Source organism: Hyla sarda, chromosome 3, assembly GCF_029499605.1.
Source record: "Hyla sarda isolate aHylSar1 chromosome 3, aHylSar1.hap1, whole genome shotgun sequence".
NCBI classification, from domain to species: Eukaryota; Metazoa; Chordata; class Amphibia; order Anura; family Hylidae; genus Hyla; species Hyla sarda.
The window spans coordinates 40,750,225-40,767,247 of record NC_079191.1 but is presented as its reverse complement, the minus strand read 5'-3'; the positions used below and the strand labels follow the sequence as shown (position 1 = coordinate 40,767,247).

The window sequence follows — 17,023 nt, the reverse complement described above, 5'->3', positions numbered from 1 at the left end:
GTACAGAAGTAAGGCAAGCTTAGCTATGAGTTTGTATACTGCTAACAAAGTCTGCTTAAGGACGAGCGCCTAAATGTAAAAAGTATGGCGCTGCTAAGAGTCACTTAGCGCACAGTGCCGTACATTTACGGTGCATCGTTCCATGATCCGGACGTGGTGATCGAGCCGGGATGGCTGCTGTTATCTAACATATCACCTAGGGAGTCCTGAGACCCCCCTCGTCGGCAATTGCTATGATTCCAATTACCAGTGACCCGATTGGCCTGGAAATGCAGTGATTCGCCGGTCAGAATTGACCGGCGAATCACTGCATTTCCAGGCCAATCGGGTCACTGGTGACCCAGGAAATAAGGGTGATTGGTGCTGTCCGAGACAGCACCAATCACCCCTGCACAGCAGCAGTGAGGTGGCACTGGTGCCACCTCACGATCGCTGTGATTGGTCGCCCGGGACCGGACGACGAATCACGACACCTGCTGGAAGGGGCAGAGGGGGACATCAGGGCTGGGGGCGACTGGTGGAGGCATCTGAGGACCGGCAGTGGCATCAAGGAGCTGAGGAGGACCAGAGGCGGCAAGGAGTGGAGGAGGAGGACCAGCAGCAACGAGGAGGGTGGTGGGACCTCAAGGCAGCAGCAGGAGGTGAGGGCTGTGTGCCTTCTGCTACTGCATAAGTCTAACTCCCAGAATGCACACATAGCCAAAGGGCATGCTGAGAGTTGTAGTTATGCAACAGCTGGAGGCACACAACTACAACTCCCAGCATGCCCTATGGCTATGTGTGCATGATGGGAGTTGTAGTTATGCAACATCTGGAGGCACTTTTTTTACCTCTGGCTGTTGCATAACTACAACTCCCAGCATGCCTTTTGACTTTCTGCACATGCTGGGAGTTGTAATTATGCATCAGCTGCGTGCACAATTTTTAGCTTGAAATAAGGGGCCTCCAACTGTTGCATAACTACAATTCCCAGCATGTGCAGAAAGTTAAACAGCATGTTGGGAGTTGAAGGTTTTGCAACAGCTAGAGGCACACTGGTTGGGAAACACTGAGTTAGCGTCTGTTAGTTAACTCAGTGTTTCCACACCAGTGTGCCTCAAGCTGTGGCAAAACTTAAACTCTCAGCATGCATGGTCTGAGTGTATGCTGTGAGTTGTAATTTTCACCATGTACATTTGAGGCCTAAATTGGTGATTTGCAGTGGAATGGCTGATAGTTGTAGCAGTTCTGACAAACGCAAAAAAAAAATGAAAAACACCCACGTGACCCCATTTTGGAAACTACACCCCTCAAGGAACGTAACAAGGGGTGCAGTGAGCATTTACACCCACACGTGTCTGATATATTTTTGGAACAGGGGTCCAAGAAAATGAAAAATTTTATTTTTCATATGCCCAGCCCACTGTTCCAAAAATCTGTCAAATGCCAGCAGACTGTAAATGCTCACTGCACCCCTTATAACAATTGGTGAGGAGTGTAGGTTCCCAAATAGTGTGCCATGTGTTAATTTTATTTTATTTTTTTGCTGTTCTGGCAGCATGGGGGCTTCCTAAATGTGACATGCACCCCAAAAACCATTTCAGAAAAATTATCTCTCCAAAATCATCACATTGTATCCATAATCATTACTGCCTGTTAGTAATTTTCCCAATATCCTTAAGGCAGTGTTTCCCAACCAGGGTGCCTCCATGTGTTGCAAAACTACAACTCCCAGCATGCCTGTACAGCCAAAGGCTGTATAGGCATACTGGGAGTTGTCGTTTTGCAACATATGGAGGCACCCTGGTTGAGAAACACTGCCTTAAAAGGGTTTTTTTTTTTTTTATGAACTGGTTCCAGAAAGTTAAACAGATTTGTAAATTACTTCTATTAAAAAATCTTAATCCTTCCAGTACCTATTAGCAGCTGTATGCTACAGAGGAATTTCTTTACTTTTTGAATTTCTTTTTTGTCTTGTCCACAGTGATCTCTGCTGACACCTCTGTCATTGTCAGGAACTATCCAGAGCAGCATAGGTTTGCTATGGGGATTTTCTCCTGCTATGGACAGTTCCTGATACGGGCATCAGGTGTCGGCAGAGAGCACTGTGGACAAGACAAAAGAAATTCAAAAAGAAAAAGAATTTCCTCTGTAGCATACAGCTGCTAATAAGTACAGGAAGGACAAATATTTTTTAATAGAAGTAATTTACAAATAGGTTTAAAAGGAGAACTCGAGAATATAAAAATTGTCCCCCATACTGCCGGCAGTAAAAAAAAATAAAGATGTACATACCTTCCTCCGCTCCCCCGGGGCATCCAGTAACCGGCTCCGGTCTCCGCTCTGATCCTCTTCCTGGTTGCTGGTGGTCGGCGAGTCATACTGCGCTCAGCCAATCACCAGCCACAGTGAAGTCCCGACTCCGCCCGCGATAGGCTGAGCAGCAATGTGAGAACGCTTCAGGGCACAAAATTCTTCACTACACCTGCACCTGCTGCCGGGGCTGAAAACGTCACACTGCTGCTCAGCCTATCGCCGGCCGAGCCAGGACTTCACTGCGGCTGGTGATTGGCTGAGTGCAGCAAGACTCGCCGACCACCAGCAACCAGGAAGAGGATTGCGGCGGAGACCGGAGCCGGTTACCAGGGGCCCCGGGGGAGCGGAGGAAGGCATGTACATCTTTATTTTTTTTTTACTGCCGGCAGTATGGGCAACAATTTTTATATTCTGGAGTTCTTTAACTTTCTGGCACCAGTTGATTTAAAAAAAAATAAAAAATAAAAATAAAATGTTTTCTACAGGAGTACCCCTTTAACCCCTTAAGGACCAGACCAATTTTATTTTTGCATTTGCGTTTTTTCCTCCTCGCCTTCTATAATTCATTACTGTCTTATATTTCCATCCACAGACCCATATGAGGGCGTTTTTTGCGTCACCAATTGTACTTTGTAATTACATCACTTAGTTTACCAAAAAATGTACGGCCCAACCAAACAAATATTATTTATGTGGGAAAATTTAAAAGAAAACCGCAATTTAGCAAATTTTGGAAGGTTTTGTTCACGCTGTACACTTTCCGGTAAAAATGACATGTTTTCTTTATTCTGTGGGTTAATACAATTAAAATGATACCCATGTTATATGCTTTTCTATAATTGTACCGCTTAAAAAAAATCTCAAACTATTTTAACGAAATTAGTATGTTTGAAATTGCCTTATTTTGACCACCTATAACTTTCTCAATTTTCCGTATATGGTGCGATATGAGGGCTAATTTTTTGCGCCATGATCTGTAGTACCACTTTTGCTTAGGTTTTACTTTTTATTAATTTCTAGAAAAAAATTTGGGGAATAAAATGTGACAAAAAAGCAGCAATTTTGGGCTTTTATTTTTTTACGTTTACGCCGTTCACCATACGGGATAATTAACAATATATTTTAATAGTTCAGACTTTTACGCAAGTGGCGATACCAAATAGGTGTATTAATTATTTTATTTATTCTTTTTTGGGGGTAAAATGGGGAAAACGGACATTTTACTTTTTTATTGGTGGAGGGGATTTTTCTACTTTTTTATTTTACTTTTTTATACTTTTTTTTTAATTTTTTTTATTTATTTTTTACATTTTTTATGTCCCCATCGGGGACTATTCATTGCAATCAGTTGATTGCCAATACTGCTCAGTGCTATGTATAGGACATAGCACTGCTCAGTATTATCGGTGATCTTCTGCTCTGGTCTGCTCGATCGCAGACCAGAGCAGAAGACCCCGGGAGACAGCCGGAGCAAGGTGAGGGGACCTCCGGCCGCCATGCTGGATGATCGGATCGCCGCGGCAGCGCTGCGGGCGATCCGATCATCCATTCAAAGTACCGTACTGCCGCAGATGCTGTGATCTGTATTGTTCACGGCATCTGAGGGGTTAATGGCGGACATCCGTGCGATCGCAGATGTCCACCATTACCGGCGGGATCCCTGGCTGCTGATAGCAGCCGGAACCTGTCGGGCATGGTGCTCGTGATCATGGTGGCGCGTAAATGTACGTCATGGTGTGTTAAGTACCACGTCACCATGACGTACATTTATGTCCATTGTCGTTAAGGGGTTAAGGTATTCCTACGCTCATGTGGCTCCTTTAACCCATCTTAATCTGTATCCGCACTTGCCTTCCCTTCCATTTTCACTACATGTCCACTGCCCTATCCACCAACTTTGTTTGCCAGTAGGTGGATATGTTGTTGAAGGAGCTATTGGAGGTAAACTGTTCCCCACTTGGCATCTAATCCACTTTTGGACAGAGACACTCTGACCCTACTGCTTTACTGAAGCCACCCTAACCAGAGTCACTAAATGCCACAGCCTTACAATGACACAGAGAAATGTGCAAAGAATTCAGGTATTCTTTTTTCTCCTTATACCTCCCAGACAGCGCAGTGGGTGGGGCTGTGTGTTATCTTACCGCCATAGATCAGATTGATGTGAGGTCTTCAGGGAAAGAAGGAGCAGGTAAGTTTAACCCGTTCAGGACCCATGACGTAACGTTACGTCCCGACACCCTGGGTCTTAAGGACCCATGACATACAGTTACGTCATGGGCAGTTCTGGTCCCCGCCGTGCGGAGATCGGACCGGGATGCCTGCTGAAATCATTCAGCAGGCATCTCGTGCAAATGCCCAGGGGGGTCATCAGACCCCCCCCCCCCCCCCATGTCGGCGATCGCGGCAAATCACAAGTGAATTCACACTTGCGATTCCAGGTCATTACGGGTCTATGATTATCCGGTGACCCGGAATATAAGGGGGATTGCGGTTGTCTAAGACACCCAGGATCTCCCTGAAGCGATAGGAGTGAGGTGGCACGGATGCCACCCCTCTTATCCCTGCTATTGGTGGTCTAGACGCGACCACCGATAGCAGATCGGGGGCGGGGGGGGGTTAACTTTCATTTTCCCCGTCCTGCCCACCCACAATAGGCGGGGCAGGACGGGGAAACGACGGGGACCGGCGGCGAAGATCCACTTTACGATCCGGGTGGGCGACGGAGATCGGCGGGCGGCGATGACGTGCGGCTGGATCCGACGGAAGCCGGTGAGTTGCCTAGCAACATCTGGAGGGTACAGTTTGAGACCACTATACAGTGGTCTCTAACTGTAGCCCTCCAGATGTTGCAAAACTATAACTCCCAGCATGCCCAAACAACTGTTTGCTGTCAGGGCATGTGGGAATTGTAGTTTTGCAACAGCTGGAGAGCCACAGTTTGGAGATCACTTTGCAGTGTTCTCTAAAACTGTAGCCCTCCAGATGTTGCAAAACTGCAAATCCCAGCATGTCCAAACAGCAATCAGCTGTCTCGGCATGCTGGGAGTTGTAGTTGCATACCTCCAGCTATTGCATAACTACATCTCCCAGCATGCCCTTCGGCGATCAGTACATGCTGGGAGTTGTAGTTTTGCAACAGCTGGAGGCAGACTGGTTGGAAAATACTGAGTTAGGTAACAGAACCTAACTGAAGGTTTTCCAACCAGTGTGTCTCCAGCTGTTGCAAAAGTACAACTCCCAGCATGCACGGTCTGTCAGTACATGCTGGGAGTTGTAGTTTTGAAACAGCTGGAGGTTTGCCCCCCGATGTGAACGTACAGGGTACATTCACACGGGCAGGTTTACAGTAAGTTTCCTGCTGCAAGTTTGGGCTGCGGCAAATTTTTCGCCGCAGCTCAAACTCCTAGCAGGAAACTCATCGTAACATTCCAGTGCGAATGTACCCTAAAAACACTACACTACCACATAATAAAGAGTAAAACACTACATATACACCACCTTACACTGCCCCCCCCCCCAATAAAAATCAAAACCGTATTGCAAAACAACAACTCCCAGCATTTCCGGACAGCCACCGACTGTACAGGCATGCTGGGAATTTAACAACAGCTGGAGGCACCCTGTTTGGGAATCACTGGCGTAGAATACCCCTATGTCCATCCTATGCGATCCCTAATTTAGTCCTCAAATGCTCTCTCACTTCGGAGCCCTGTCGTATTTCAAGGAAACAGTTTAGGGCCACATATGGGGTATCTCCGTACTCGGGAGAAATTGCACTACAAATTTTACAAAAAGTTGGTGCTACACCAGCTTGTTAGTGTAAAAAAATTTTAAAAAATTACACTAACATGCTGGTGTTGCCTTATACTTTTTATTTTCACAAGCGTTAAAAAGGAAAAAAAGACCCACAAAATTTGTAACGCAATTTCTTCTGAGTACAGAAACACCCCATATCTAGGCGTAAAATGCTCTGCGGGCGCACAACAAGGCTCAGGAGTGAGAGCGCACTATGTACATTTGGGGCCCAAATTGGTGATTTGCACAGGGGTGGCTGATTTTACAGCGGTTCTGACATAAACGCAAAATAATAAATACCCACATGTGACCCCATTTTGGAAACTACACCACTCACGTAATGTAATAAGGGGTACAGTGAGCATTTACGCCCCACAGGTGTCTGACAGAGAGAGTTCTGGAACAGTGGTCCGTGAAAATGAAAAATTTAATTTTTAATTTGCACAGCCCACTGTTTCCAAAGATCTGTCAAACGCCAGCGGGATGTATATACTCACTGCACCCCTTATTAAATTCTGTGAGGGGTGTAGTTTCCAAAATAGGGTCACATGTGGGGGGGTCCACTGTTCTGGCACCACGGGGGGCTTTGTAAACACACATGGCCCCTGACTTCCATTCCAAACAATTTTTTTCCAAAAAAGCTCAATGGCGCTCCTTCTCTTCTGAGCATTGTAGTGCGTCAGCAGAGCACTTGACGTCCACACATGGGGTATTTCCATACTCAGAAGAGATGGGGTTACAAATTTTGGAGGGTCTTTTCTGCTATTAACCCTTGCAAAAATGGGACATTTGGGGGGAAGCACACATTTTAGTGGAAATTTTTTTTTTTTTTTACATATGCAAAAGTCGTGAAACCCCTGTGGGGTATTAACCCCTTAAGGACCGGGGTTTTTTCCGTTTTTGCATTTTCGTTTTTTGCTCCTTGCCTTTAAAAAATCATAACTCTCAATTTTGCACCAAAAAATCCATATGATGGCTTATTTTTTGCGCCACCAATTCTAATTTGTAATGACGTCAGTCATTTTGCCCAAAAATCTACTATGAAACGGAAAAAAAAATCATTGTGCGACAAAATTGAAAAAAACGCAGTTTTGCAACTTTTGGGGGCTTCCGTTTCTACGTAGTACATTTTTCGGTAAAAATGAAACCTTATCTTTATTCTGTAGGTCCATACGATTAAAATGATACCCTACTTATATAGGTTTCATTTTGTCGGACTTCTGGAAAAAATCATAATTACATGCAGGAAAATTAATACGTTTAAAATTGTCATCTTCTGACCGCCATAACTTTTTAATTTTTCGGTGTATGGGGCGGTATGAGGGCTCATTTTTTGCGCCGTGATCTGAAGTTTTTAACGGTACCATTTTTGCATTGATAGGACTTATTGATCGCTTTTTATTCATTTTTAAATGATATAAAAAGTGACCAAAAATGCACTATTTTGGACTTTGGAATTTTTTTGCGCGCACGCCATTGACCGAGCGGTTTAATTAATGATATATTTTTATAATTCGGACATTTCCGCACGCGGTGATACCATATATATTTATTTTTATTTACACTGTTTTTTTTTTTTATTGGAAAAGGGGGGTGATTCAAACTTTTAATAGGGGAGGAGTTAAATGATCTTTATTCACTTTTTTTTTGCAGTGTTATAGGTCCCATAGGGACCTATAACACTGCACACACTGATCTTCATCATTGATCACTGGTTTCTCATAAGAAACCAGTGATCAACGATTCTGCCGCATGACTGCTCATGCCTGGATCTCAGGCAATGAGCAGTCATTCGGCGATCGGACAGTGGGGAGGCAGGTAGGGACCCTCCTGCTGTCCTGTCAGCTGTTCGGGATGTCGCGATTAGCCGCGGCTATCCCGAACAGCCCGTCTGAGCTAGCCGGCCACTTTCGGTTTCACTTTTAGCCGCACGGCTCAGCTCTAAGCGCGCGGCTAAAGGGTTAATAGCGCGCGGCGCCGCGATCGGCGCTGCGCGCTATTAGAGGCGGGTCCCGGCTTCACTATGGCCCGCCGTGATATGACGCGGGGTTAGTGTGTAACCCCGCGTTATATCAGGAGAGCAGGACCAAGGGCGTACCTGTACGCCCTTGGTCCTTAAGGGGTTAAGGCTCACTGTATTCCTTGTTACATTCCTCAAGGGGTCTAGTTTCCAAAATGGTATGCCATGTGGGTTATTTTTGCTGTTCTGGCACCATAGGGGCTTCCTAAATGCAACATGCCCCACAAAAACCATTTCAGAAAAACGTACTCTCCAAAATCCCCTTGTCGCTCCTTCCCTTCTGAGCCCTCTACTGCGCCCGCCGAACACTTTACATAGACATATGAGGTATATGCTTACTCGAGAGAAATTGGGCTACAAACTTAAGTATACATTTTCTCCTTTTACCCCTTGTAAAAATGCAAAAATTGGGTCTACAAGAACTTGCGAGTGTAAAAAATGAAGATTGTGAATTTTCTCCTTCACTTTGCTGGTATTCCTGTGAAACACCTAAAGGGTTAAAATGCTGACTGAATGTCATTATGAATACTTTAGGGGGTGCAGTTTTTATAATGGGGTCATTTGTGGGGTATTTCTAATATGAAGACCCTTCAAATCCACTTCAAAACTGAACTGGTCCCTGAAAAATAGTGAGTTTGAAAATTTTGTGAAAATTTGTAAAATTGCTGCTGAACTTTGAAGCCCTCTGGTGTCTTCCAAAAGTAAAAACACATAAATTTTATGATGCAAACATAAAGTAGACATATTGTATATGTGAATAAAAAAAATGTATTTGGAATATCCATTTTCCTTACAAGCAGAGAGCTTCAAAGTTAGAAAAATGCAAAATTTTCAAATTTTTCATAAAATTTTGGGATTTTTCACCAAGGATGCAAGTTACCACAAAATTTTACCACTATGTTAAAGTAGAATATGTCACGGAAAAACATTCTCGGAATCAGAATGAAAGGTAAAAGCATCCCAGAGTTATTAATGCTTAAAGTGACAGTGGTCAGATGGGCAAAAAATGGCCGGGTCCTACAGTGAAAATTGGCTGGGTCCTTAAAGGGTTAAATGGTATTCCAGGGGCAAAAAAAATTCTGAAGTTGAGTTCTTTTCTGTCAGACAACAGTGCTCTCTGGTGACACCTCTGTTTGTCTCAGGAACTGTCCAGAGTAGGAGCAAATCCCCATAAGAAACCTCTAAGGGTATGTTCACACTACGTAATTTCCCCTCACGGAATTACATGCTGTGAACATAAACATCAGTGTGAATGGGTCTTCCGCGAGACCCGTTCGCACTGCGGAATTTTAGCGGTGGACAATTCTGCCTCTGAAATTGTTCCGTACAAAGAAAGAACAAGTTAATTCTTTGCGCGGAAGTCCGCGAACCAAGCATAGCCATCAATGGTGATGGCGCAGCGCGGCGCGGTCCTATCGCCGAAGTATTACGGCGGCGGCTGCCAGAATGGAATCTCCGCTCGCGGCATTCTGCAAGCAGAGATTCCATTCATAATCCGTAGTGTGAACATACCCTAAAGCTTCGGACAGTTCCTGAGACAAACAGAGGTGTCATCAGAGAGCACTGTGATCAGACTGAAAAGAACAACTCAATCCTTCCAGTAGTTATCAGCTGCTGAAGTTAAGATTTGTTAAAAGAAGTAATTTACAAATCCGTTTAACTTTATGGAGCCAGTTGATATAAAAAAATGTTTAGTTTTTTTCCTGGAATACCCCTTTAAATCTCCAAGGAGAGATTTGTGAAAACCTATGGTGTTTTATCATTCTATCTGAATACAATGTGCAAACCTCATTCTAATATAGTAGAATAGACACAGATTCCGGCACTGCTGTAATGTCGGGGCACACACAGACGCAGCTGAGTTTACATGAAGCAACCTATGCTGTATAGGTGCTCAGTCTGGAGAACGGCAAGACAGTTCCAAAATCAATGTAGAAAGAACATAGACGGCACTCACCAGGGTAGTGGCTTCAAATTTCTTTAATGTGCAGACAGGAGTGCGGTGTCAGGCAGGAACCCCGAGGACCTCAGCGGGGAGGTAACAGCTGTACTATACTCCTGCAGACCCTCATTCTAATATACATGGTAAACCTAAACCTCCCTCCTGTCTGACCTATAAGTACTAACAAATCTTATACTTACAAGAAGCTGCTTGAGCCCCAGGAAGGTCTGTTCTACAGAGTTGGCGGTAAGGACCTGTCTTTTCATGGCAGCTTGTTCCCCCAGGAAGCGCAGCATCAGTTCCCGCACTGCATCACCCTGGAATGGTAAAACACATTTAGTATTCACATAACATAATAGCAGTTTTTAAAAAGGAGTTATCCAGCATAACAAAACATATATTTGTAAAATAGTTCTATTAAAAAAAATCTTAACCCTTCCAGTACTTATTAGCTGCTGAATGCTACAGAGGAAATTATTTTCTTTTTGGAACACAGTGCTCTCTGCTGAATCACGAGCACAGTGCTCTCTGCTGACATCTCTGTCCATTTTAAGAACTGTCCAGAGTAGGAGAAAATCCCCATAGAAAACATATGCTGCTCTGGACAGTTCCTAAAATGGACAGAGATGTCAGCAGAGAGCTCTGTGTTTCAAAAAGAAACAAATTTCTTCTGTAGTATTCAGCAGCTAATAAGTACTGGAAGGATTAAGAATTTTTAATAGAAGTAATTTACAAATTTGTTTAACTTTCTGGCACCAGTTGATTTAAAAAAAATAAATAAAAAAAATTATGTTTTCCACCGGAGTACCCTTTTAATCATGTGGTCCTTGAACCGATGGATTTTGGTAGCACCTGCTGCAGACGGAATGTCTGCCTGCAACATCTCCAGGTGGAGATTCCATGTTTGAGCACACCCTTTTGGCGGAGTCCAGAATTCGTAATTCTGGGGCATCATTTTCTGCCACAGAAATTTTGCAGTGTGCATCAGAATCCCATTGAAGACAATGGGAGGCTGCTGCACCAGAATTTCCATGTGGAATTTCCCTGCTAGACAATTTTGTAGTGTGAACGTAACCTAAGCCTTTAATGCAGATGATAATTCTACAAGATTCAGAAAGATAAAATTTTTTACATCCATTATTTTTTTTTTTTATTTCTTCTTAACCCCTTAAGGACCAGGCCATTTTACACCTTAGGACCGGAGCGTTTTTTGAACATCTGACCACTGTCACTTTAAGTATTAATAACTCTAAGAAGCTTTTACCTATCATTCTGATTCCAAGATTGTTTTTTCGTGACATATTCTACTTGATCTTATTGGTAAAATTTTGTCGATACTTGCATCGTTTCTTAGTGAAAAATTCCAAAATTTGCTGAAAAAAATTGTAAATTTTGCATTTTTCTAACTTTGAAGCTCTCTGCTTGTAAGGAAAATGGATATTCCAAATAAAAAAAAAAATTTATTCACAAATACAATATGTCTACTTTATGTTTGCATCATAAAATTGACGTGTTTTTACTTTTGGAAGACACCAGAGGGCTTCAAAGTTCCGCAGCAATTTTCCAATTTTTCACAAAATTTTCAAACTCACTATTTTTCAGGGACCAGTTCAGGTTTGAAGTGGATTTGCAGGGTCTTCATATTAGAAATACCCCACAAATGACCCCATTATAAAAACTGCACCCCCCAAAGTATTCAAAATGACATTCAGTCAGCGTTTTAACCCTTTAGGTGTTTCACAGGAATAGCAGCAAAGTGAAGGAGAAAATTCACCATCTTCATTTTTTACACTCGCATGTTCTTGTAGACCCAATTTTTGAATTTTTACAAGGGGTAAAAGGAGAAAATTTATACTTATATTTGTAGCCCAATTTCTCTCGAGTAAGGACATACCTCATATGTCTATGTAAAGGGTTCGGCGGGCGGAGTAGAGGGCTCAGAAGCGAAGGAGCGACAAGGGGATTTTGGAGAGTATGTTTTTCTGAAATGGTTTTTGGGGGGCATGTTGCATTTAGGAAGCCCCTATGGTACAAGAACAGTAAAAAATCCCCACATGGCATACCATTTTGGAAACTAGACCCCTTGGGGAACGTCACAAGGGGTAAAGTGAACCTTAATACCCCACAGGTGTTTCACGACTTTTGCATATGTAAAAAAATATATATATTTTTTCACTAAAATGTGTGTTTCCCCCCAAATTTCAAATTTTTGCAAGGGTTAATAGCAGAAAATACCCCCAAAAATTTGTAACCCCATCTCTTCTGAGTATGAAGGTACCCCATAAGTGGACCTGAAGTGCACTACGGGCGAACTACAATGCTCAGAAGAGAAGGAGTCCTATTTGGCTTTTGGAGAGCAAATTTTGCTCGGGGGGCATGTCGCATTTAGGAAGCCCCTATGGTGCCAGGACAGCAAAATAACCCCCACATGGCATACCATTTTGGAAACTAGACCCCTTGAGGAACGTAACAAGGGGTACAGTGAGCATTTACCCCCCACTGGTGTCTGTCAGAACTTTGGAACAGTGGGCTGTACAAATTTTTTTTATTTGCACAGCCCACTGTTCCAAAGATCTGTCAGACACCAGTGGGGTGTAAATTCTCACTGCACCCCTCATTACATTCCATGAGGGGTGTAGTTTCCGAAATGGGGTCACATGTGTTTTTTTTTTTTTTTTTTGCGTTTGTCAAACCGCTGTAACAATCAGCCACCCCTGTGCAAATCACCTCAAATGTACATGGCGCACTCTCCCTTCTAGGCCTTGTTGTGCGCCCCCAGAGCACTTTGCGCCCACATATGGGGTATCTCCGTAGTCGGGAGAAATTGCATTACAAATTTTGGGGGGCCTTTTTCCCTTTTACCTCTTGTCAAAATGAAAAGTATAGGGCAACACCAGCGTGTTAATGTAAAAAATTTATTTTTTTACACTAACATGCTGTTGTAGACCCCAACTTCACCTTTTCATAAGGGGTTAAAGGAGAAATAGCCCCCCAAAATTTGTAACACAATTTCTCCCGAGTACGGCGATACCCCATATGTGGCCCTAAACTGTTGCCTTGAAATACGACAGGGCTCCAAAGTGAGAGCGCCATGCGCATTTGAGGCCTGAATTAGGGATTTGCATAGGGGTGGACATAGGGGTATTCTACGCCAGTGATTCCCAAACAGGGTGCCTCCAGCTGTTGCAAAACTCCCAGCATGCTTGGACAGTCAACGGCTGTCCGGCAATACTGGGAGTTGTTGTTTTGCAACAGCTGGAGGCTCCATTTTGGAAACAGTGGCATACCGGACGTTTTTCATTTTTATTGGGGAGGGGGGCTGTGTAGGGGTATGTGTATATGTAGTGTTTTTTTTTTACTTATTTTATTTTATGTTAGTGTAGTGTAGTGTTTTTCGGGTACAGTCACACGGGCGGGGGATTACAGCGAGTTCCCGCTGCGAGTTTGAGCTGCCGCGCAAAATTTGCTGCATCGCAAACTTGCAGCCTGATACTCACTGTAAGCCCCCTGCCCATGTGAGTGTACCCTGTACAGCTGGGACCTCCAGCTGTTACAAAACTACAACTCCCAGCATGCACAGTTTATCAGTGCATGCTGGTAGTTATAGTTTTGCAACAGCTGGAGGCACACGGTTGGGAAACACTGAGTTAGGAAACAGACAATGTTTCCCAACCAGTGTGCCTCCTGTTGTTGCAAAACCACAACTCCCAGCATTCTCAGGCATGCTGGGAGTAGTAGTTCGGCAACATCTTTAGAGCCAGATGTTGCCGAACTACAACTCCCAGCATGCTGGGAGTTGTAGTTTTGCAACATCTGGAGGACTAGTTTGCAGACCACTGATACAGTGGTTCCCAATCTGTGCCCTTCCAGATGTTGCAAAACTACAACTCCCAGTATGCCAAAACTGTCCAGGCATGCTGGGAGTTGTAGTTCTGCAACATCTGAAGGGCCAGATGTTACAGAACTACAGCTCCCAGCATGCCTGGACAGTAAGGGCATGCTGAGGATGTGTAGTTTTGCAACATCTGGAAGGGCACAGTGGTCTCCAAACTGTGGACCTCCAGATGTTGCAAAACTGCAACTCCCAGCATGCCCAGACGCCAAGGTCTGTCTGGGCATGCTGGGAGTTGTAGTATACAGGGTCCCATTACAGCAATGCATGTCGCTTTACGGCGACATGCATTGCTGTAAAGGGCCCGACCGCGGCTGAAGATCTACTCACCTGTCGCCGCCGCCATCTTCATCGTCTGGATCCGGGTCTTCAGGGACGAGGTAAGTACCGGGGCCGGTCCCCAGCACTCCCCCGTCCCCCGCCGCGTCCTCCGGTCTTCCTCCCGTCCTCTCCGGACTTTCAGGGGCCGGGCAGGACGGGAGGAAGTAACCGCCCCCCCCTCCTGCGACTGGTCGGTTAGTAAACCGACGGATCGCAGGGGATCGGAGGAGGTGGCCGGCTTGCCACCTCGCTCCGATACTTCAGCATGGTCCTGGCTGTCTGTGACAGCCGGGATCATGCGAAATTACCGGGCGGTCGGGTCCCAGAGACCCGATCAGCCCGGTATCGCCGCAGATCGCAAGGGCGATTTCCTACATGGCCCCCCTCGGCGTTTGCCCTGGATGCCTGCTGAAGGATTTCAGCAGGCATCCAGTTCCGATCTCTGCCCGGCGAGCGGCAGAGACCGGAAATACAACAGGACGTTCTCTAACGTCCTTGGGCATTAAAGCCCAGGTAGAGGGAACGTTAGAGAACGTCCTATGTCCTTAACAGGTTAAGGAGGGGTACTCCCCTGGAAAACATTTTTTTTAAATCAACTGGTGCCAGGAAGTTAAACAGATTTGTAAATTACTTCGATTAAGAAATCTTAACCCTTCCTGTACTTATCAGCTGTTGTATGCTCTACAGGAAGTTCTTTTCTTTTTGAATTTCCTTTCTGTCTGACCACAGTGCTCTCTACTGACACCTCTGTCCATTTTAGGAACTGTCCAGATTAGGAGCAAATCCCCAGAGCAAACCTCTCCTGCTCTGGACAGTTCCTAAAATGGACAGAGGTGTCAGCAGAGAGCACTGTGGTCAGACAGAAAGGAAATTCAAAATGAAAAGAACTTCCTGTGGAGCATACAGCAGCTGATAAGTACAGGAAGGATTAAGATTTTTTAATAGAAGTAACTTACAAATCTGTTTAACTTTCTAACACCCTTCATCCCGAGTCCTTAAGGACCGAGGGCGTATCCATACGCCCGTGGGAATTCCGGCCCCCACCGCTAGCCGGTTGGGGACCGGAGCCGGATGCCTGCTGAAATCGTTCAGCAGGCATCCCGGCATATCGCCCAGGGGGGTCATTATGCCCCCCCATGTCGGCGATCGCCGCAGATCGCTGGACAATTCAGTCCAGCGATCTGCGGCGATTCAGGGTCAATCGGGTCTCCAGTGCCTGCAGGGGTGAGGTGGCACTGGTGCCACCTCACGATCGCCCTGATTCGTTGGCCGGATTACCGGCCGACCAATCAGGGCGCCTGCTGCGGGTGTCACTCCCGCACCCGCTCCGCCCCTCTTCCGGAGGACGTGAGCGGGTGCGGGACGTGCACCCCGGGTGCTGGGGACCCCGATCCCCGGCGTCAATGTTGGGATCGGGGCCCCAGGAGCAGCGGCGGCGGTGACGACGAGGGACTGACTCTCCGGCGTGGATCGTTGGAGGTGAGTGACAGCCTCCTGCTGTTGCTTAGCAACAGCTTCCAGCATGCAAAAAGGGCATGCTGGGAGCTGTAGTTATGCAACAGCAGGAGGCAGACCACCACAACTCTCAGCATTCCCTTATGGGCATGCTGGGACTTATGGTTTTGCAACAGCTCGAGGCACATTTTTTCTATGGAAAAGTGTACCTTCAGCTGTTGTATAACTACAACTCCCAGCTTGCACAAACAGCTAAAGTGCATGCTGGGAGTTGTAGTGGTGCATCTGCTGGTTGCATAACTACAACTCCCAGCATGCCCGTTGGCTGTCGGTGACTGCTGAGAGTTGTAGTTTTGCAACAGCTGAAGGCACACTGGTTGTGAAACTTAGAGTTTTTTTTTTACCTAACTCAGTGTCTAACGACCGGTGTGCCTCCAGCTATTGCAAACTACAACTCTCAGCAGTCACCGTACACCATGCACCGTACATGCTGGGAGTTGTAGTTTTGCAACAGCTGGAGGCACACTGGTTGTGAAACACTGAGTTAGGTCACAAACTCAGTGATACATAACCAGTGTGCCTACAGTTGTTGCAAAACTACAACTCTCAGCAGTCACCGACAGCCAACAGGCATGCTGGGAGTTGTAGTTATGCAACAGCTGGATGTCCCCCGCCCCCTCAATGTGAACGTACAGGGTACACTCACATGGGCGGAGGATTACAGTAAGTATCTGTCTGCAAGTTTGAGCTGCCGCAAACTTTCTGCTGCAGCTCAAACTGCCAGCGAGAAACTACTGTGAACCCCCCGCCCGTGCGACTGTACCCTAAAAACACTACACTACACCAAAAAAAAAAAAAAAAAAAAGTAAAAAACACTACATATACACATACTCCTATACAACCCCCCTCCCCTCCCCAATAAAAATGAAAAACGTCTGATACGCCACTGTTTCCAGAACGGAGCCTCCAGCTGTTGCAAAACAACTCCCAGTATTGTCGGACAGCCGTTGACTGTCCAGGCATGCTGGGAGTTTTGCAACAGCTGGAGACACCCTGTTTGGGAATCACTGGCGTAGAATTCCCCTATGTCCACCCCTATGCAAGTCCCTAATTTAGGCCTCAAATGCGCATGGCGCTCTATCTTTGGAGCCCTGTCGTATTTCAAGGCAACAGTTTAGGGTCACATATGGGGTATCGCCGTACTCGGGAGAAATTGTGTTACAAATTTTGGGGGGTATTTTCTGCTTTTACCCTTTTTAAAAATGTAAAATTTTTGGGAAAACAAGCATTTTAGGTAAAA

At 45.4% G+C, this 17,023-nt stretch overlaps 1 protein-coding gene across 2 annotated transcripts in view; it reads right to left on the bottom strand.

Annotated features, from left to right (window-relative positions):
- The window catches only part of TRAPPC12 (trafficking protein particle complex subunit 12), a 172,695-nt gene that overhangs the window by 126,164 nt on the left and 29,508 nt on the right, over positions 1–17,023 (bottom strand). For both annotated transcript variants that reach the window (XM_056564093.1, XM_056564092.1), the window contains exon 3: positions 10,256–10,372. In XM_056564093.1, coding sequence (XP_056420068.1) covers positions 10,256–10,372 — 117 coding nt within the window. The remainder of the gene's footprint in view (positions 1–10,255; positions 10,373–17,023) is intronic.